The 22,492-nt window shown below is 36.8% G+C and overlaps 1 protein-coding gene across 1 annotated transcript in view; it reads right to left on the minus strand.

The window, feature by feature from the left end:
• Window positions 1-22,492, minus strand: part of CDH8 (cadherin 8) — a 365,426-nt gene that overhangs the window by 173,175 nt on the left and 169,759 nt on the right. Inside the window, exon 7 of the mRNA XM_036750041.1 lies at window positions 4,982-5,118. Within this exon, the coding sequence (XP_036605936.1) occupies window positions 4,982-5,118 (137 nt within the window). The remainder of the gene's footprint in view (window positions 1-4,981; window positions 5,119-22,492) is intronic.

Consider the following 22,492-nt stretch of genomic DNA (forward strand, 5'->3'; position numbering starts at 1 on the left):
CCAGTACCTCCTAGGGCAGCTTATTCCATTTTTGAATAGCTTTCATTATTTAGAAGCTTTTCCCTACATCAATGCGAATTCTGCCTTTCTCATCTTCGTGTCTTAAAGATCACTATTAGAATGTATGACTTCTTCTACTCTGGATGGACAGAGAGTTAGGCTATATCTTGCCTGGCTCCAGAGGGTACAACTAGAAAAAGCAGGTGGAATTTACAGAAAGGTACATTTCAGCTCAATCTGGGGCAGAGTTTGCTAATCTAGTACTATCCAAGATTGGGGTCCTCAAGAGACAGTTTGCTATCTATGGACAATATGGCCATCCATGGTGTAGCACGTAGAGGTTCAGATTTAAAGTTAGGGAAACCTACGTTTGCATCCTGCCTCAGACACCTACTAGCCCTCTGACCTGGGTTTCTGCTTTCTCAACTGTAAAACGAGGAGGTTGACGACCTCTAAGTTCTCTTCCAACTCTAAATCTATGATACTAAGATCCTATAAGTCAATCTTTTCAGGCAAGGGCAGGATGATGACTTAATGCACATGGTATGGATGGGCTTCCAAATTCAAGTAAGGATAGGGTGACCTCTGAACTCCCTTTGAGCTCTGAGATTCTAGGATTTATACAATCAGTGAATCTTATACCCCCAGAGCAATGTGAAAGGCATAGGATAGTCTTGGGGAAAACAAACAAACAAACAAACAAACAAAAGGGCTAATAACTTATTAGAGGAACCTTCCTGGAAGGACTGCTTTCTGATTAATCTCATCCTGAAAGTATCTAGAAGGTAATCAGCTCCCTTGAAAATCCAGGGCCCAGTTTACATGGTGAATTGAATACTAAGCATGAGTTATTAGCTCACGCAAGTGGTATCTTTCTTTCCATGTAGCCTGGTTTGGATGAAAACAATAATTCTGTCATCCAGGCTCGATGCCAATAGCAAAGATTCCTTGAGGGCTATCAAATTGGCATTTGCCTACTAGATTTAGCAGTAATTAACAAGAAAGCATTATTTGCAATAATGTGTTCAACGCACAGTAGTTGCCCATAGTAATGCATTATCTCTAACACAGGGGAGTTTAATTTAATGGTCAATTATGTGCCTCCTGTTTAGAAACTAATTCTGGTGACCAGTCATAGCTTGCTTTCTGTTAATGGTACCACCACGATTCCAGTCCCTCAGGCTCAAAATCTTGGAGTCTGTTTGACTCTTCCATTTCCTTAACCATCTATAGCCAACCAAACACCAAATAGTAAGGATTCTTACTTCATCATGTCTCTCCTATCTGCTTCTCCCTTTCTATTCTCACTGCTACCATCTAAATAATCTCCCTGCCTCTAGTCTTTCCCACTTTCAATCCATTCTCTTCACAGCTAATAGAATCATCTAGCTGTACTCATCTCCGTCTTACAGAAGCTATTCAAGCAAAAAAAAAAAACCCTCAGGTGTCATCTCCTAAATATGGCCTTTCCTGATATCCCTTCTCCACTTATTAGAATCCCCTTTTAAAATTACTTCACATTATTTTATAGATGCTTTGAATTTACCTACTTGTCTGCATGCAAAATCCATCAAGTACCGTGGAATCTCCATGACAGTGGGAATTATTTCATATTTGTCTTTTTTATCTCTAGAGTCATGTATGGGAGATATTTAATAATTATTTGTAGAATTTTTACTTTTATTGTCTTATAGGGATGGAAACAACCCTAAAGATAAGCTGGTCCTATGGTACCATTTTATAGATGAGAAAACTGAATCCCAGAGGAGGTAAGTGAAGTGACTTGCCCAAGTTAATTATTAACAGAGTTGATACTGGAACACATAACCCCTGCTCCTAGCACAATGTTCCTTCTATTTCATTGTGGTTGCCTCTCTGAGGTTAATCTTTCTACAGGACAACTCTGGCCACCTCAGACATCACAGCCCCTCACCACCTATATGATAAAATCCAAACTCTTTAGCCTACAATTTAAAGCATTCCACAATCAGGTTCAAGGCTGTCTTGCTAGCCTTGTCTCTCACCATATCCATATAGTGGAACCCTCCATTCGAGCTAAGATTCTCTTTATGTACTAAGAATTTACCCTGGAAGAGGATGGCATGGAAACCTTTCTTCTGATCCTGCTTCTGCCATTATTTAGTAACAGCTTCTGGAACTAATCACGTTCTCTCTTATTTGGACCTCACTTTCTTTGTCTTTGAAAGGAGAGGGTTGGACTAAATGATGTGCAAGGTACCTTCCAGCAGTAACATTCTAGAAATCTCTGATTCTTATTTGTGTGTATTTTTGCTCCTACTGTTCTGTTCCACAAGGTCTTTCCTCAATTCAACAATTCATTACAGTTCAACAAACATTTGTTAAGTCCCTGCCATGTACCAGGCACTGTATCAAGTGGTGGAGACATAAAAACAAAAATATATACAAGAAAATACATATAAAAATACACATTTATATTTATGTATATGTGTGTGTGTATACACACATACATACACACACAAACCAAAAAAAATGCTTTGTTTCTAGGAGTTCATATTCTACACCAGGTAAATCAAGAAGTCAACATAACCTAATCTGAAGAAGGAGAGAGCATTAACAAATAGAGGGAACAAAAACAGATCTGGGTAGCAAGTGGTATCTGAGTTAAGCTTTGCTAGAAAACAGAGATTATGAGGCAGAAGTGAGAGAGTATTTCAGACATAGGGGAAAACAAAAACAAAATAAACAAACAAAAAAGGAAAACTTCTATGTAAAGACCTGAAGGAAACAAGGAGAAGGCTAAACCCACAGGTAAGCAAGAAGGCCAGCCTGGTTGAAATGTAGCATGCTCAAAGAGATAATAATAATGCCTAGCATCTAGAAGTACTTTTAAGTCTAGAAAGGTAGAAGGGAGCTATCTTTTAATCTTCCCAAACCCTCTTAATTCTATTGCCTTCCCTCTGTTAATTCTTTCTTTCTTTTTTGCATATAGGTTGCTTTGTGTATATTTGTTTACTTATTATCGCCTCCATTAGATTATAAGCTCCATGAGGGCATAAACTGTCTTTTGCCTCTTTTTATATGCCCAGTGCTTAGCACAGTGCCTGGAATGTAGTAGGTGCTTAGTGTTTATTGACTGATTGATATTATAGGGGCTATAAATGCTGAGGGAAGGAGTCTATAACTTGTCTCAAAGATAATAGGCAGTCATTTCAACTTTTTAACAGAGTAGGGGAAAAATCCTAAGTTTTTTTCTGACTCCAGTTTAAATCCCACATTTATTCTTACTGCTTCAGCTAGAAATGATCTCTTTTCCTGAAGTGCTGTATTGTCAATTGTTTATGACATCTTCTGGAACCTTATTACACACTACATTAATTGCATTTTCATGGGCTTATGACTTATTTCCCCCATACTGTAAACTTCATGAGGACAGGGATTATGCAATTCATCTTGTATTCCCCCCTCATTGCTTAACACAGTGCCTGGCATACATAAATTGCTTAATAAATGCTCTTTTAAAAAGTTAATTGCTTATTTGTCCAACTTCACTTTCAAAAATGAAAATGGCAATAAGGCGCCTGCATAATGTCTCCCAGTCTTATTATCCTCACATCTAAGAGAAGATATTTATAAGTAATGAAATTATAATATTAAAATCCTGGTCATTTTATTCATATCAGGTCAATGGTAATTAAAATAGAGCAAATGACTAACAGTAGGAATAATATAAGGTGTGCACTGGGGGCTTAGGAAAAGTGGGTTACCTCCTTAGCAGCTCCATTAGGGATGTAACAACTTTAGAAGCCTAATCTACTGTTAACACATGTGCATCTAACTCCCAGTTGCAGTAATGAGATTTACACATTTACTGTGATGGCAGACTAGATCTATTACTGCTTAAGTACTTGGGGAATGCCTACAGTACAACCATCTTAGCCTCCGTTAAGTGAATTTGACACAAGAGGATGAGGAACAGCTTCTCCATTCTCATTATGAGATAACAGATGAACTTTCCTAACATCTATTTTTTTAGCTTAATTTCATTTGTCTAAACCTTTTGACTGATGAGATGCCACTCTTGAAGCAATTTTAACCCCTTCTTCATAGAGTATACCCTCCATTCTCTTTATTTTCCTGCCTTTCTGGGGGGCTCTGTTACTTAGTGGGGTTTTAAATAGTCACTCAATTCAAATACAATGTCATTTCCTAAAATTATTTCCCTAGACCTTCTCCTAGATTTCAGAAAATAGATGTTATAAAGTGGCACCAATAATCAAAACAAGTCAAACCTATTTACAAGCCATTTTAAATGCACATTAGGCTTTCTCTTGTCTTTGGTTACTGATCTTGGTGCTCTTTCCTTTAATGGCTTAGATCATGCATGGCTAATTCTGCATTTACATCCTTATCTACAGATTTGTGTTGAGACTTGTTTGCCCTTTTCCAGGGAGGAATTAATGTTTGTGTCAAGTATCACCTTATTCTTTATTTGTAGGAAGCTTGATTCACTGCTTCAACACAGCTCTCTGGCAGATAAAAGAATTTTCTGTTTCTGAAGACATAGAAGATATACTCTGGAATGGGGTGGGGGGTGGAGGAGTGAGGGATTGGGGAAGTGTTTCCTCCAAAAGAAGGATATCTTATGCTTCCCTCATTCCCTTCTCTGGACAATCTAGTTATAGAATTTTAATAATGAAACTTCCATTGACCCACATAAAAAGCCATTTCCTTTATAAGTTGTTAGACAAAACACAAACAAGGGCTAGGCACCATTTACCTAGAGATATATTTGAAAGGGACCATCCTTCATTAAATCATTCCTTGGATAATTTGATGAATCTATGATTTCATCTGTATGGATCTTCCCTTCGTAGAAGCAGAATGTAAACCTTCCTTTCCTTCTCCCCTAAGAAATCTCATCTAGGGACTGACTTCATTTGATCAATATCAGAAATGAGGCAAAATCGAATAAAAAGAATGGACAAACCCAGACACTTACTAATTTCAGTAGCTATGATCGTTATGTTGTGCCACATACTCGTCTCTCGGTCGAGGGGTGTTGCCAATGTTATCCTCCCATCTTCTGCATTAATGTTGAACTGTCTCTCAAGGTCAGTGTGCCGATCAATGGAAAACCTACAAAATGGACATCTTTGTAATCTACTTAAATATGTTTATATGAATTGTACATATTGTAGCAGGCTTTAAGTAATCCTCTGAGAACCATAGTTATGAAGCCAAATGAATTGAGAGGCTCAGTGGCCTAATCATTTACAAGACGAAATGACTGACTGAGACTTAAGAAACTTAATAATTATTGTCCAAGGAGTAATTAGCTGTATACTCAACATGAAGGTCATAAAGTGCCATCAGGTTCAGTAGGTAGCATCTTTAAAAACGGATGCTGATGAAGAGTTAATTAGACAATCCATCAAGTTTATTGGACAGCTTATATAGTATTTCTTAGCAACTGCTAATGATTGTAGCACAGTACATGCAACCCCAAAGTAGGATGGGCTTCATGATTATTGATAGCAGTCCTGGAAATAGGTGCCTTGCCAAAGAACTTCTATTTATCAGAGAATGCCTTCTCCTCCCTTCCCCCAGAATATATTATGTGTTTCTGCCTGGGCCCTTAGGGGGTTGGGGAGATGTAATAAATGATTCCCCGTTCACTAGTAAAAGATTTTAGGAAGCAAGAATTGATACCATTCAATTCTCAGACAGCAGCCTGGTATCCTGGTGGGCCTCCATTTGCATTCTACATATGCTTAGGCAGATTAACAAGAAATCTAGTGTTGGGACTAAATTTTTCTGATTGAAAGTTAAATGTACCCATGAGAGAGTGTTCATAGAATCACAGGTTCTGAGAAATTGATAATTTATTTTGATGTTTAGTGGAACACAGCAGCCACTTCTGCAAGATCTCTACCTCACAGAAATCAAGACTCTATTTGAAGACCTCTAGAGATGGAGAACTCATTACCTTCCAAGTCAACCTATCACATATTTAGACAACTGTAACTGTTAGAAGATTTTGATTTATAGCAATCTAAAATCTACTTCTCTATAACTTCCACCAATGGCTTCTGGTTCTATACTGTGGAGCCAAACACAGTCTAATTGCTCTTCTACAGGACAATCCTTAAAATATCTGAATGCAATTATCTTGCCCTCCCCTAAGGCTAAACATTCCCCACTTGATTCTCATGTGTCTTAATCTATAGCCCCATCACCATGCTCATAGCACACCTCTGAACATCTTTCAACTTCTCAAAGTACTGTCTAGAAGTGAAGATAAAATCTGATGCTACTCTCTGTTTAAGAACCCTCAGCGTCTCTCTTTTGTCTCAACAGACTCTTCAGCTTAACATTTGAAGTCCTTCCTAGTCTGGTTCCAGACCACCTTTCTAGAGTTATCTCACATTGTTCTCTTTCACACACCCAATATTAGAACAAAACTAGATTACTTACTATTCCCTAAAATCAGCATTTCATTACCAGCCTCTATCCTCTCTACCCAAACTGTAGAGTATAATCCCTCCACATCTCCACCTCACAGTACCCTTAGTTTTTTTTCAAGTCTCAGCTTATATGACAGCTCTCATTGGTTATGTTTTTTGTTTTCCTGATCTCCTAGGTATTAGTGTTTTCTCTTCCTCAAATTATCAAGATATTCTATTTAGATATATTCTATATCTATCTATAGATAGATAGATAGAGAGATAGATAGATGTTGTATGCCTGAGAACACATGAATCTGTATAACTTTTTTTTTTATATTTTTACAAGTTATGTCCCAACAATAACATGCCAGTCACTAGAGGACAGGGACTTTTGTTTATCTTGTATCCAGAGAGTCTAACGTAGTGCCTTATACATAGTAGGTACTTAATAAATGTGAGTTGGATGGATGTGTCTTTGTGAGGATTAAATCAGGTAATACTTGTAAAGAGTTTAGCACCATGCCTGGCACATAGTAGGTACACAAGATTGTTTCCTTCTTTTCTCCCTTTCTTCTTTTCTCCTTCCTTTCTTCTCTCTTTCCTTCTCTCCTTGTCTCTCTCCTTCTTTCCCCCTTCTCTCTCACACCCTCCCTCCCTTCTTCCTTTTCTTCCTTTCTTTCTTCATCCCTCCCCCCCTCCTTCCTTTCATTCCTTCTTTCCTTTGTTCCTTTGTCCCTTCCTTCTCTTTTCCTTTCTTTCCCTTCCCTCTTCCTTTCTTCTTTCTTTCCTTCCTCCCTTGTCTTAATGCACCTAAGATGGTTTAATTTTATTTTTGGCCACCATATAGCACCATTGCCCCATAATAGGCACACAATCTTTTGGTGAGTTTTTCTGAGGTCTTATTGTCAGGAAGTAACTTATTAACGTACTCCTTCAGAAAAAAAAATGTAACTGAGAAATTAAACTTTCCAATTTGTTGACAGTTTAGCCATTAAGACAGCTCAGACACTGATTTGCAACAACACTTGCAGAAGTTTACACAATCCCACTGAGAAGTTATATGGAAGTCTATAAAGGGTTTTTTTCTTGGGTACTCAAGTCAATAAAGAGATGCATTCACAGTGTGCTCAGCAATTCCTAACCATGATGGGATGAATTATGAATAATTTCAGCTTAAATTACTTGTCTTAGAGAAGGGAGGAGGAAAGCCTTTTCTCAAAAGAATGGCAACTTGTTAGGATAGACACTGTTCCTGGGGAGGACTAGGCAACAGATCTGTATATTTTCCTGACAAAGCACACATTAGTACAGCACTGAGGGTGACTACTGCAGAGCAAAGATAGGTGTGGAGGATCAGCTATTCTTTCCCACCTCATGCATCATTAATACAACTGCAAGCCAACTTTGGAATCTGATTTTTTTTTTAAAAAAATTGCTACAGTGCTGATATCGTAAAGGGAACAAGATGCATGTATACATATAGATGGGCATATATGTACACACATGTAGATGGCAGTTTCCCAAATGACATGAGGACCTAAGGAAGGGATTAGAAATGCAGTATATTAATTCTAAATCTACAACATTGTGCTAAGAAATATTATTAACTATTGTTTATTCTAAAAATTCCATTATTTATTCAATCTATCTGTCTATCTATCATCTATCTCTCTAGGTCTATCTTTGTATTTATTATCTATCTTTGTACTTATTATGTATTTTCTATCTATCTATCTATCTATCATCTATCTCTCTATCTCTCTATGTCTATCTTTGTATTTGTCATCTATCTTTGTACTTATCTATTTTATATGTATGTATGTATCTATCTATCTATGTCTATCTGTCTATCATCTATCTCTATGTCTGTCTATTTGTTTGGATATTTATTTTGGTGGCAGTCAGTACCTATCTAGAAACATCTGGATTCAAAAACATAATGCAGACAAAATATTAAAATGGCAGCAAAAGCAACACCTCACATTGATATGTCTTTTCTGATGACAGAGTCAGCATAAAGTAGTGAATGAAGAACAGCTACAGAGATAGGAAAACTTGGGTTTAGTTCAACATCTGACAGACACTGATCATGTGATCTAGGTCATGTCCCTCACTCTCAATGCCCCAGGCAACTCTCCGAGACTCTAAGTTGCAGAGAAGATACTGATTTTCTTTGGCAAAGGAATTTTTCTCATCAGATTTCCCTCTCTCCAGTTCCTAACCCCTTAAAGCTTCCAGTATTTCCCTGTGAGGAAGAGGATGCTGCTGCGCTCATTAATATAGTTCACATTCCTTCAGATTGTTAAAGTTTACAAAGTGTTTTCCTTATGAAAGTCCCACAGGGTGGTTAGTGAAGCATTTTATAGATGGGGAAACTGGGGATCCAGAGAGGTTGTCACCTATATAAGCAGTCACACACAAAAAGAGAACCACATCTTCTCACTCTAAGTCTAATGTCCTTTCATTTCATCATACTGCTCATTATATAATAATGATATGGTTATTAATTACAATTGATTATAATAATGTAATAATTAATTGATTATTGTTATCATTATTATATTAATCAATGAAAAACCATTTATTCAGTGAATAGTCTGTGCTCAGCATTATGCCAAGAATTGTGGATACAAATACCAAAAAAGCAAAATAGTCCTGTCTTCAAACAGCTTTCATTCCAATTAGCAAAGGCAACATGTATAAGGAAATGAAGGTCAAGGAGACATGTTTTATCTGAAAAGTCTCAGGGCTAGTTACTGAAAACTAAGGGTAATTTATTACTATGTCCTTTCTAGGAATTATATAGTTGATTAGATAACTGTGCCCAGAGTTAGAGGTGGGATGAGGGTAGGGCAGGGGCATGGTAAGTGGGGAAGGAAGACCATGGAGTCAGCATTGCATGAAGAGGAGTAGAAAGCAGCATGCTGGGGTCTGTGTCTGTCTGGTCAACCCTGAAGAATGCCCACTGAGCCAGAGCTGGATTGCTGCGCTGGAGATTAGAAAAATAAGATAATGGGGCTAATAATAGGTCAAGTCAAGAAGTATTCATTAATTATCTATTATATGCCAGATGGAGGCAGCCAGGTGGGGCAGTGGATAAAGTACAGGGCTTTGAGTCAGAAAAACTCATCTTCCTGAGTTCAAATCTCACCTCAAAAACTTACTAGCCGTGTGACCCCAGGCAAGTCATAAATTGCCTCAGTTTTCTCATGTGTAAAATAAGCTGGAGAAGGAATGGCAAACCACTCCAGTATCTCTGCCAAGAAAACATCAAATGGAGTCACAGAGTAACAAAGACACAATAACAACAACAAATGTGTCAGGCATTATATTAAGCACTAGAGATACAAAAGAAAGGGGGAAAATAATGACTTATATTTGCTTTAAAATTTACAAAGTGTTATTTTTGACCCTGGCTTGTACTTGCACTGCATGTGACCATGCTTAATCATGCTTACCCCTCCGTGTCCAGATCTTTAAAATGGCAATAAAACATACACTTTCCCTCATAGGATTGTTGTGAGGAAAGCACTTTGTAAGTTTAAAGCATAGCATAGAAATGATCTATTATAATCATCATCATTATTATTTGTAAGAATAATTCCCCTGAAATGACCTGTTCCAATGCCTGACCATGTTGGAGAGGATACCCAGAGCTCTCACATGCAAATCTATCTAAAGACAAGCTTTGGTAGGTGCTCTCAAGCCGGAAAGTTTATCAGGACACCCTAGAGTTAATCTTCTAGACTTTGTCATAGATAAATTTAAAGGAGGACATTTCTATCGGATTAGTATAGATGACATTTCTTACTTAAGTAGTCAGTATCATTGGCATGTAGTTAGCCAATAATATAGTATCTGCCAGATAAAAATGTGGATTCTTGAAATAGTTATCACTGATTCTTACAATAACCCTGTGATATCAGTCTTTACAGATGAAAAAACTGATTATCTATTTACATTATTTCATCATCCCCAATTCAATGAAATTTTAGCTTTTCCTTGACAGAGAGACAATTTAAATGTATAAACAAGTAGAGGAGGGACATGACATATTGGTTTTAATTGCCCCTTTCATGGCTTTAACAGAGGCAGGTATATTTTTCTCATTTTTTCAAGTACCAATTCATGACAGATTTTATGGGCTGAGTCATAAGAATTTATAAATTCAGCTATAAATACAGCCTTTTAGTAAGATCAGAGGTAAGGATGTCATAATATTACTAGATTATACAACAGAACGAACTTGAAGGAAAAAGTAGTCCATTTAAAATTCATCTCAAAGTCTAGCTCAACTATTTGGAGAAGCCCCTAGTTGCTTGTAGAAATTGCACACAAGGTCGTGCCTAATAATCCTTGTGTTAATAACTTCAGAAGACAGCACAGCATCCAGAATTGGAGAAGAGATTGCAGTCAAATTCCATAGGAAGTCTTCTCCTCTCCCCTCCCCTGGAATGATTAACAAAGTGGTAAACAAGTTTTGTGTAATGTAGTGAAAAGAGCCCTGAATGTTGTTAGCAGAGTTTAGGTGTAAATCAGTTTCAGTTCTGTGACTTAATCCCTGCATGACTTTGTCCTTCCTCTTTCAGAGGTCCAGTTTCATACATATATGTGTGTGTGTGTGTGTATGTATGTATATATATATATATATATATATGTGTGTGTGTGTGTGTGTGTGTGTGTGTGTGTGTGTGTGTGTATAGAGACACACAATACATACATATATATCACATTTATGTATACATACATATATAGATAGATATAGCTATAGATATGTACACACATACATGCATGTATATATGTGTGTATATGTGTGTGTACATGTATACATATATATGTATGTGTGTACATATATATATATATATATATATATATATATATATATATATATAATACAGGGATCATCAAACCTGCTATACCTTTCTCAGGATTATTCAAGGATCAGATCTGATAAGCTAGGTAAAGTATTTGTAAATAAGAAGTATCATCTATCATTGTCATTTCAAACTTTGAGATTGTTGTTATTGAGTCCACCACCCCAACATTCAATAAATGCCAGTGGCTCCCAATTAAATTCAATATTGAATATAAAATCTTGCTTAGAATTTAAAACTTTTCTCTAAACAACCTGTTCCCTTCCTACCCTTTCAATCTTCTTACATCGCATCCCCTTACACATATTCGATGGTCCAGTGACACTGGTTTTCTTAATGTTCATCCCATACAACATTCCATGCTGGACTCTATGTCTTTACACTGGCCGTCCCCCATTTCTGGAAGGCTATTGCTCCTTACTGCCTACTTGCTTTTCTGGTTTCCTTCAAGTATCAACTTAAACTCATCTTCTTTAAGGGGCCATTCCTGGGTTAACCCCCTCCCAAGTCTACTAATGTCTTCTCTCTGAAATTACATCCCATTTATAGGATGCATGTATGTATGTATGTATGTATGCAGGTACATAGTCAGTTTCACTTTCACGTCATCTACCCCCATTAGACTGTGAGGTTCTTAGAGCTCAAGACTACTTTTCCCTTTCTTTATATTCCCCATACCTACCATGATGCAGGCACATGGTAAGGGTAATAAATGATGACTTATAAGACCTCTTATTTCATCTGTAAACCTGAAGTGAAAATCTCATCCACACTGATGAAGATCTGCAAATCATCTTTAATTTGTAGTGATAAAAAATGTATATAACATTTTACATATATAATTTCATTTGACCTTCACAACCCCATAAAATAAGTGTTATTATTTTTCCCCATTTTGCAGATGAGGAAACCACACCTTGGAGAGGTTAATTGTCATGCTCAGGGTTACACAGCTGTTAAGAATCTTCTGCAGTCTAGACAACATTTTGTCACCACATAAGGATCACAGTTTTAAAGAGCTGCCTGAAGCATTTAATGTTTAAAGGGGCTGCCCATGGCCACCTGGACAGTGTGTCTCAGATGCAACTTGAACACAGATTTTCCTGACTCCAAGACTGACCCCACAATCTATTACACCATGCTGCCTCTGCAAATTATACATGGAGAAAATGGACTTCTTTGATTATGTTAAATATTAATGAACTCAAAGCAATCATTGCACTACTAGAAAATGTCCACTAAGGTTGACAAGATTCTTTAAAAAGCTGAATTGCAGGGCTTGTGGCATTCACTGAAATCCAATATTCACATTTGCATAATTTGTATTTTCTCATAATTTACACCATGTTTTCTTACACGTAATACATGGCCTGTGTCAAACCACAGGGAACAACTTAGACTGCAGGCCATGCAAATCACATGGATTTCTCCAACGTACTCTGTAAATTCCTCCAAGGTGCTGTGAAATTAACACATGAAAGAGTCTAAGTGTTGGTGCCTTGTTTAGTGATCTATGTTTACCCTAAAGCTACCCCATACACTAGGCTAAATATAGAGCCTCTTACTACAAAAATAAATGACAGATTTGCAATCTGTCAGCATGAAAGCTTGATCCAAAGAGGTAGATTTCAATCCTTCTATAGTTTAGTAAATAAGTGCTAAGAATTTCCAGAAACAAATGGAAGTTAAGTGACTTTCCCAGGGTCCGACATCTAGTAAGCAGAAGCATGATTTGATCCCAGATCTACCTTACACAAAGCCTAGTCCTTTATTCATTAAACACACCTACCTCACAGAATTTAAATAATTCATAGTTAATACCTTCACATAAGAAAGCAGTTTGTAGATGGCAGAGTGCAGACCAGGACCTAGCTCAACTTTCCCAATATTCCCTCCAAAATAATTTTAAGATGTTGCCTTAAATCAAATTTTGGAATGGCAGAGGCAACAAAAGGTCAGAGTGAGACATTTTTTCCAGCCTAAGACAACTTAGAATGTCCACCTGAGAAGTCTGTAGTACTGAGGTTGGCATAGGCTTGGAGCAAGTCAGAAGCACCAGCCAGTGGTGGGCCATGGAGGCAGCCATGAACAGCAGTAGTAGCTTTGGGAGCTCTCAGATGAGGTACAGTAAGAGAGTCAGACAACAGGTCAGAAAGGGATTATAGGGAACCCTTTATTGGCACTAGGTGCAGCTTGTGCTTTTTGGAAACTCTATTGCTCATAAGCAGTTCTGGGTGGCAGTTCCTCCCAGGATAGAGAGGAGCATTTGTGATCAGTCAGAAGGGAGCAGGGGACCTGGTCACAGTTATAGGGACAAGAGGAGTATTAGTACTTACAGTTGCATAGGAGCAAGGGCCTTCCTCAGTAAAGACCAGAGTGCAGACCAAGAAAGCAGTAACCACACTTCTTCCGGAATAATTCCTTGGAACCAACAAAAACTAGCTCTGAAAACAGCCTAAAGCTTGACACAAGTGAGCAGAGCCCAATTTTAACATAAAGTTCAAAGTGAAGAAATAGGTTGGGAAAATGAGTAAACAACAACAAAGAACTTGACCATAAAAAAGCTATGCAAACTTAGAAGAACACAACAATATGAAAATAGTTACAGCCAAAGTCTCAAAGAGAATGGTAATTACGACCAAGTCCTGCAAGAATTTCTAGAAGAGTTAAAGAGATAAGAGTAGTAGAGGAAAAAAATGGAAAAGGAAATGAGAGTGATGCAAGAAAATCAGAAGAAGAAAATTAACAACTTGATAAAGGAGGTACAAAAAATTATGACAAAACACTTTAAGAAAAGAATTGCTCTAATATTAAAAGAGACACAAAAATTTACTAAAGAAAAGAGCTATTTAAAAAGCAGAATTGGTCAAATGGAAAAAGAGATAAAAGCTCAGTGAAGAAAATCATTTGTTAAAAATTAGAATTGGGCAAGTAGAAGTCATGAGACTTCAAAAAACAATAAAACAAGGGGGAAAAGAATAAAAAGATAAAAATATGAAAAACCTCATTAGAAAAATAAATCAAGGAGAGTTACATTAAGAATTACTGGACTACCTGAAAGGCATGATTTTAAAAAAAGAGCCTAGACATCATATTTCAAGAAACTATTGAAGAAAACTGCCCTAATATCTTAGATCCAGAGAGTGAAATAGAAATTGAAAGAATCTACTGATCACCACATGAAAGATATCCCCAAATTAAAACTCCCAGGAATATTATAGCCAAATCCAGGAGCTCATAAGTCAAAGAGAAAATATAGCAAGCAGCTAGAAAAAAAAAATGAATGTTATGAAGCCACAGTTAACATCACACAAGATTTAGCAGCTTTCACATCAAAGGAGTGGAGGACTTGGAAAATAATATTCCAGAAGAAAAAGGACCTAGGATTACAACTAAGAATAACCTAGCCAGGAAAACTGAGTATAATCTTTCAAGGAGAAAAGTGGATATTTAATGAAATGGAGGACATCCAGTCATTTCTGATGAAAAGACCAGAGCTAAATAGAAAATCTGACATTCAAACAAAAGACTCAAGAGAAGCATAAAAAGATAAACGTGAAAGAGTAAGCATAAAGGATTCAATGAAGTTAAACTGTTTATATTTCTACATGGGAAGATGTTACATGTAACTTCTAGGAATTTTATTATTATTATTAGGGGAGATAGAAAGAGTTTCTATAGTTAAAGAGAATGGGTATGAATCAGTTATGTTGAGATGATCTCCAAAAAATGAATATAGTGATGAGAAAGAGGGATGCACTGGAAGACAGGGGAAGAGAGAAGTAAAACAGGGCAAATTTTCTCACATAAGGAAGGTATGAAAGGAAGGGCTTTTCTGTTCAGTCATTTCAATCATGCCCAACTCTTTGCGAACCCATTTGGGGTTTTCTTGGCAAAGGTACTGAAGTGGTTTGCCATTTCCTTCTTCATCTCGTTTTATTGATGAAGAAAGTGAGGCAAACAGAGTGAAGTGACTTGCCCAGGGTCACACAGCTAGTAAGTGTCTGAGGCCTGGCACTCTATTCACTGTACCACCTTAATGCCTTGTAAAGAAGCTTTTATAGTAGAGCTTTTATACTGGAGGGGGAAATAGGAGGTGGAGTGGCAGGCAATACTAGAGCCCCATTTTTATCAGAATTGGTTCAAAGAAAGAAGAATATGTATACACACACAAATACATACACACACACACACTTAGTTGGGTATAGAACTTTATCTCACCCAATAGGAAAATAGGAGGGAAAATATTAAAATATATCAGGGTGGAGGGGATGATTAGGAGGAGGGCAGTTTGGGTATGGCAGTGGTCAGAAGGAAGACATACTTAAAAAAGGACAGTATAAAAAGAGAGAACATAAAGAGAGGAAAATGGTATGGAGGGAAATTCAGTCAGTGATCATAACTGTGAATGTACATGAGATGAGCTAATCCATAGAATGGAAAAGGGTAACAGAATTGACTGGAAACTAGAAACCAACAATATGCACACAAGAGACACACTTGGGACAGAAAGACAGGTATGAAGTTGAAATGAAGGGCTACTTCAGTTGAAGTGAATAGGATAGGTGTGGCAATCATTATCTCAGACAAAGCAACTCAAAATTAGACCTAATTGAAAGAGATAATCAGGGAAATTACATTTTGCTGAAAGGTACCATAGACAATAAACTAATATCAAATCATTTTATTGCCAGTTTCTCTGATAAAGGCCTCATATCTTAAATATGTAGGGAACTGAGTGAAATTTATAAAAATAAGACCTGTTCTTCAATTGATAAATGGTCAAAATATATGAGTAAGCAATTTTCAGGAGAAGAAATCAGAGCTCCCTATAATCAGACAAAAATGTTCTAAATCACTGTTGATTAGAGAAATGCAGACTAAAACAACTCACATCTATCAGAAATGACAAATGCTGGAGGAGATGAGGCAAAATAGGTGTATTAATGAATTGGTGTAGTAGTAAACTTGCTAACCATTCTGGAGAATAATCTGGAACTATACCCAAAGGGTTATAAAACTGTGTATATCCTTTGACCCAGCAATATTACTTTTATGTCTGTACCCCAAAGAAGTGAAAGAAAAAGGGGAAAACACCTATGTGTACAAAAATATTTATAGCAGTTTTTTTGTGATGACAAAGAATTGTAAATTGAGGGAATGCTTATCAAGTTGTGGCATATGATTGGGCTGGAGTACTATTTTGCTAAAAGAAATGAGGAGGGGGTGGTTTTAGGGGGGGAAATAGCAATAACAAAAAAATACATGGCAAGACCTATGTGAACTGAAGCAAAATGAAATGAGAAGAACCAGATCATTGTGCCCAGTAACCGCAATGTTTTAATAATGATCGACTGTGAAAGACTTGACTACTCTGATCAATACAGAGATCCAAGGCAATTCCAAAAGTCTCATAATAAAAATTACTATCCATCTCTAGGGAGAGAACTGATGAATTCCAAGTGCAAATTGAAGTATAAATTTCTCGCTTTCTTTAATTTTTTTTATTGCTTCTTTTGTGATATGGCTAATATGGAAATATATTTTACGTGATTTCACATGTATAGTTGATATATTATTTGCTTTCTCAGTGGGTTAGGGAAGAATAGAAGGGAAAGAGAGAATCTGGCACTTAAAATTTTAAAAAAAGTTAAAATAATAAATGTTTTAAAAATAAAGCAGTTTATAACATTATACTCCTTCAGAGAGCTCTAAGTGATGCCTGGTTTTGACAAAGAACTCTATGGCAATTTTCGAATAGTATTGTACAATTCTGATGCTATTAAAACTAGGCTACAATTCTTAATGACTTTTAATTTACCCCCGTTGCCTTTGGTCAAAACCTCTTATCTTTCTTTCATTATGTATGTGTCTTGTACAAATATATACATATACGTGGGCATATACATTTAAGTGTATGTACGCATATGCAGATAAAAAGTATGTACACAAATACACACAAATACATAAATGTGTACTGCATATACACACATGCAGACATATACATAAGGGTTTCTTAGTAGCCCAGTTTGAATGTTTGTATGTAAGAAGCAGAAATATATTAATTTTTATTGACATGACATATTCTAAATATATTGATTGCATGGCTAAAAGATTTTCCACCTCAAAAAGTTTTCACTCTCTCCAAATTGTAAGCAAAGAAAAGGAAGACGGATTTTTCAAATCACCAAACAAATATTTACAGGAATAATAATGACTGATCACGTCTATATTGCTTTACAGTTTACGGAGAGTTCTTCACCACAATCTTATTTGATATGCATTATAAATATTATCTCCAATTTATAGACCAGTCAGGTGAAATGAGAGCGAATTGTCTTAGCTAAGGTCTCATGGTTGAGACACGACAGAGGGAGACCAAAGTCTTCTAATTCTGAATCCAATGCTCTTTTCACTGACTCTTCCCCTTTTTACCACCTGTTTGATCAGAGGTAAGAAAGTCCCTTTACCTGCCTGAGCATCATATTCTTTGTTTCTAAAGTAAGCAGTTAAATGGAATGATCATAAGATCCTCTCTTATATTAAGCCCTCCCAGGCATGTTTCAAAATCAAGTTTCAGATTCCTAGAGCCAAATTGTTTTTAGAGAGTTGCACAGAACTTTATTATCCCTTGGTTAAATGAATGATTCTTATGCAAAGCTGGGTCTCTTTGCTTTGAAAGCATCTGGATAACATGTTAAATTATACGTAGCATGCTATAGTGGTAGAGAGCTGGAATTGTGATAAGGATATTTTGTTTTCACCTTTCACCCAGGCAACTCTTGAAGACTGCAAGTTACAAATTACAGAACCAAACAGCTGGGGGTAGGGGATGGGTCTTCCACTCTGGGAGTTCCCTGACTAATCAAAATGATTCTTTCTTTAAAAAATATAGTAATGCAATAGATTTCTGAAACACCTCTCAAATATCCACAGTCCTGTGGATGTTGCCCTCGTCCTCCACGGAGGTTCATTCCTGGTACATCGTTGCATTGGGGCAGTGTTCTATACTATCCTGCTATGAATACAAAGACCAAAACAAACCAGGTCTGGCCCTCAAGCAGGTGACATCAGACATTCAAGTCTGATTTGGGTTCTTTTCTGGTACATCATTGCATTGGGCAGTGTTCTATACTACCCTGCTATAAATACAAAGACCAAAACAAACCAGGTGCAGCCCTCAAGCAGGTGACATTCTTTTGGTGAAGTTTCAAGTCTGATTTGGGTAACACAATATTGTCTGTACTTATCATTCTTTGAATTTTCTAGCTTGCTTTTTGGTATGGTCCAAATGTGTCTAAGAAACATAGCATTCTGAAAGACAGAGGATTTTATTTCCAATCTTTTCATAACTTTAAAAACAAATGAAAAGGTCCACTATGAATCCTAAACCATTTTTGTTGTTATTGTTTGGTAGTGTCTGACACTTTCACCTCATTTGAGGACTTTTCTCGGCAAAGATGCTGGAATGGTTTGTCATTTCTTTCTTTATCTCATTTATAGATGAAGAACTGAGGGAAAAAAGGTTAAGTGACTTGGCCATGGTCACACAACTAAGTGTCTGAGGCCAGATTTGAGTTAAAGAGATGAGTCTTCCTGACTTCGGGCTTGGCACTCTAATCCATTGTGCCATCTAGCTGTCCCCAAAGTGTTATTCACACACACACACACACACACACACACACACACACACACGCACATACACGCACACACACAAACACACCTTTCATCAACTCTTTAAATTCTTTCCTATCTCATCCCACACAATAGGAATTCTTTCTTCCTTTTTGTGTTATGGTCCCTTTGTCAATCTAGTGAAACCAGTGGATGACTCTCTCAGAAGAATTTTCTTTTAAACTTATGAAATAAAATATATAAGATTACAAAGGAAACCAAAAATAAAGAAATACAGTATTTTTTAACTTAAAAAAATTCATAAACTCCAGGTTAAGATTTTTTTCTTTTTAATTGTCCAGCTTCTGAACCACGCTTTCTTGGATAAGTCACTTAACCTTTTTTAAAACTTCAGACATCTCCCTAGAAATATGAGTTGCAGAAAAAGGAACAGCCTATGCTGGTAGAGGAGTTTCTGCATCTTAGAGTTCCCTATATTGCCAAAATGTGTTAAATGGCTCAACATTAGAAATAGATGTGGTTATATTAGTGAAAAATGACAGCAAAGATTGTGTATTATCATGTGTTTTGCTCATGACCCCTTTGGATTATGGGATCTTTCCATTTAACTTACAGCTGAAATGTCCTATATGTGTTGTTCTTCCTCTTTTAGATTGTGAGCTATTTCCTTGAGATTGATCACTCTCTCTGATTTTCTGTTTGTATCGTCAATGCTTTCTATTCATTCATCTATTCATTGATTCTTCCATCACAGGTCCATTCCTTATCCCTATCCTGCCATCCAATTTTAAGTGAAATGACAAAATTTCATGGTAAAGAATAAAATCTCAGATTGACTTGACCAAGATCACAAAACAATTAAGTGACAGATGTGGGAAAGCAAGGCGTTTACTGGGTTTTCTAGTGTGGTCTTTCACTACAGCACTTGGTTTCCATTATTTATGATATTTGTCACTGGGAAAAAAAAAACTCCCCTATTGGTGACATCACAAATGTATTTCAGTATTTTACTATGCACAACAAGATTTAAAACTCAAAAGGGCCTTTGAGATTGTCTGATCCAACTCCCTCATTTGACAGATGAGAAAACTGAGAACCTAAAATGAGGTGACTCATCTAAAGCCATACATATCTAAGTTTACAGATAGTAACTTGCAGAAAAGGGATTCAAGAGGCAGCTGAGTGGCACAGTGAGTAAAGCACCAGCCCTGGAGTCAGGAGGGCCTGAGTTCAAATCTGGCCTCAAACACTTGACACTAAGGCAAGTCACTTAACCCCGATTGCTTTGCCTTCCCCCCCCCTCCAAAAAAAAAGGAAAGTGATTCAAACCCAGTTCTGCTAATTCTAAATTCAGCACTCATGCAATATATGCCATTTCTGTGCTCTTTTCTCTATACTTGACACAGTTATTGTCTCCTGCTGTCCCTGCCCTCCTATAAATTTTGAAATCATGATTGCCCTTTGGTGACTCTGCCTGTCAGAAACAAGCTCCACTATGGCCCCTTACTGCCCAGTTCCCATCTTTGGAGTCTTTTCACTGGCGATATGGTTGCTTACTTAATTCCCAGCATGCCCAAGCACCCTGGATCCAATATTTTCTCCTCTGCTAAGGTATAACTGTTTATTTCTGTCACTAAGAAACATGCCCTCTTGGTCAGGCATCCTGAGCATGGGATGATTTACAACGTCAGGTTTTTGATTCAGACCTCAGCAGGAGAAGAGATAGGGAAGAGGCTCATCTGAGAGCCTTCAGTCCAAGAGATCTGTCATCATATTCCTTATTCTCCCATCATCAGAAAGCCAGAAGCTTTGAAAAGCTGCAAATAATGCATAGCACTTCAATGACAATTCCAACCACAGGTTTTCCAAGTGATTTTTTTCTCTTTTTTGATGGTTTCTGTGGGAAATATTTACCAATTTGCTTTTCCCCTAGAAGTAGTTAGTTACTCCGTCATTATCAAATTGAGTAATAGCAGGAGATCTACCCTCTTTAAACAACATTACAGGATAGTAAAGAAAGTTTTTTTTTCAATATGTTGATACATCTTGAACCTTTAGATTGACATGAAAATAATATTTGTATATTATTTGTATAATATAAATATATTATAATTCATTATTATTTGATAACTAAAATATTTAGCTATATTAAATGATTCATCAGTGCTAATATAAATAATATACTATGTTCCATTATATATTATATTTCATATTCCATGTTGTGGACAGGGGATAGTGGATGTGTTATTTTTCTTAGAATTATTATTTTATTCTTTTGGACAGGATCTGTGATTTTATCAGTATATAGATTTTCAGGTGAAAAATGTTCTCAACCAATGCACATAGACACCTCCTTTACAATTTTTAGGCCTAAAGAGATGCCTGGCACACCAAGAGGTTATTGGACTTATCCAGGGTCATACAGCCAATATGTCTCAGAAAAGGAGACTTGAACACAGGTCTTCCTAAAAGAGGTAACTCCCTTTCTACTATGCCACTTGGCCTCTCCTTCCCCATTATTAGAAGTGTTAAATAATGCTGAGTTACTGCTAATTGTAGGGAGGTTGGAGAAGAGATTCTAGTTCCACAGCTGGCTGGTATAGTTCCAATGCTGGTTGATATTGGTCTAATTCCCTTCAAACTCTAGAATTTTTTTATATGACAAATTAAATTTGAATGGATTATATTCCATTCTTTTGCATTTATTTTTATATTACATAGACATTATTTAAGTGAAAGTGGTCTTAAAGGGTATTATAAGGAATTGGACAAGAAACCCCTCCCTTCTGACTCCATAATCACCCAATTAATGTCTCAATGATGATTTCAAAATTTATAGGAGGGCAGGGATGTCAGAAGACAAGAAATTTATTACTTATGATCTTTTCATATATATGTGTGCATATATATGCATATGTATATATATACATATATAGATATAGGCCACTGTAATTGAGTTCAAAGAAATGGAAAATGGTTATTAAAAAGTAAAAGAAATAAACATTACTAGAACACATCAGGAAAGGATCACGAAGACCATTGGAAAGCTAATAGACATTGGTTTGAGATGTTTAACGCCTTAGATAGTAAGAATGGAACATAAGAGTACATATAAGCCTCTTGTCCCAAAAGTAAATTGCATTTATTTGCAGATCTACCCAACTAGAATCTTATCTCCATAGCTTCCTCTCTAAGTGCCAAGTCACCTGTACCTTAGACCATTCCTGGAGGAATGTCCACACTGGAACACCTCTTCTCCTGAACTGTTGCTTTCTCTACACCTCCGCCAATTAAGAAAAGTGCCAGCCATGGGCTTGCCTTCACTCTCTCCTTTTTAGCCACCTCAATTATATCTTCTTGGACAACTGTCATATTATTCTATTGTATTTCTACTCCTCCATCTCACCCCAAACACATTCTCTCCCTGCCTGTCTCTGTGCCTCTGTCTTTCTCTATCTCTCTCTGTTTCTGTTTCTCTGTCTCTCTCATTTGCCTCTGTCTCTGTCTCTCCAGTTCTGGAACCATAAACCATGATTAACTCAACTCTGCCATTAT

This window comes from Trichosurus vulpecula, chromosome 3 (assembly GCF_011100635.1).
Source record: "Trichosurus vulpecula isolate mTriVul1 chromosome 3, mTriVul1.pri, whole genome shotgun sequence".
Taxonomy (NCBI): Eukaryota; Metazoa; Chordata; class Mammalia; order Diprotodontia; family Phalangeridae; genus Trichosurus; species Trichosurus vulpecula.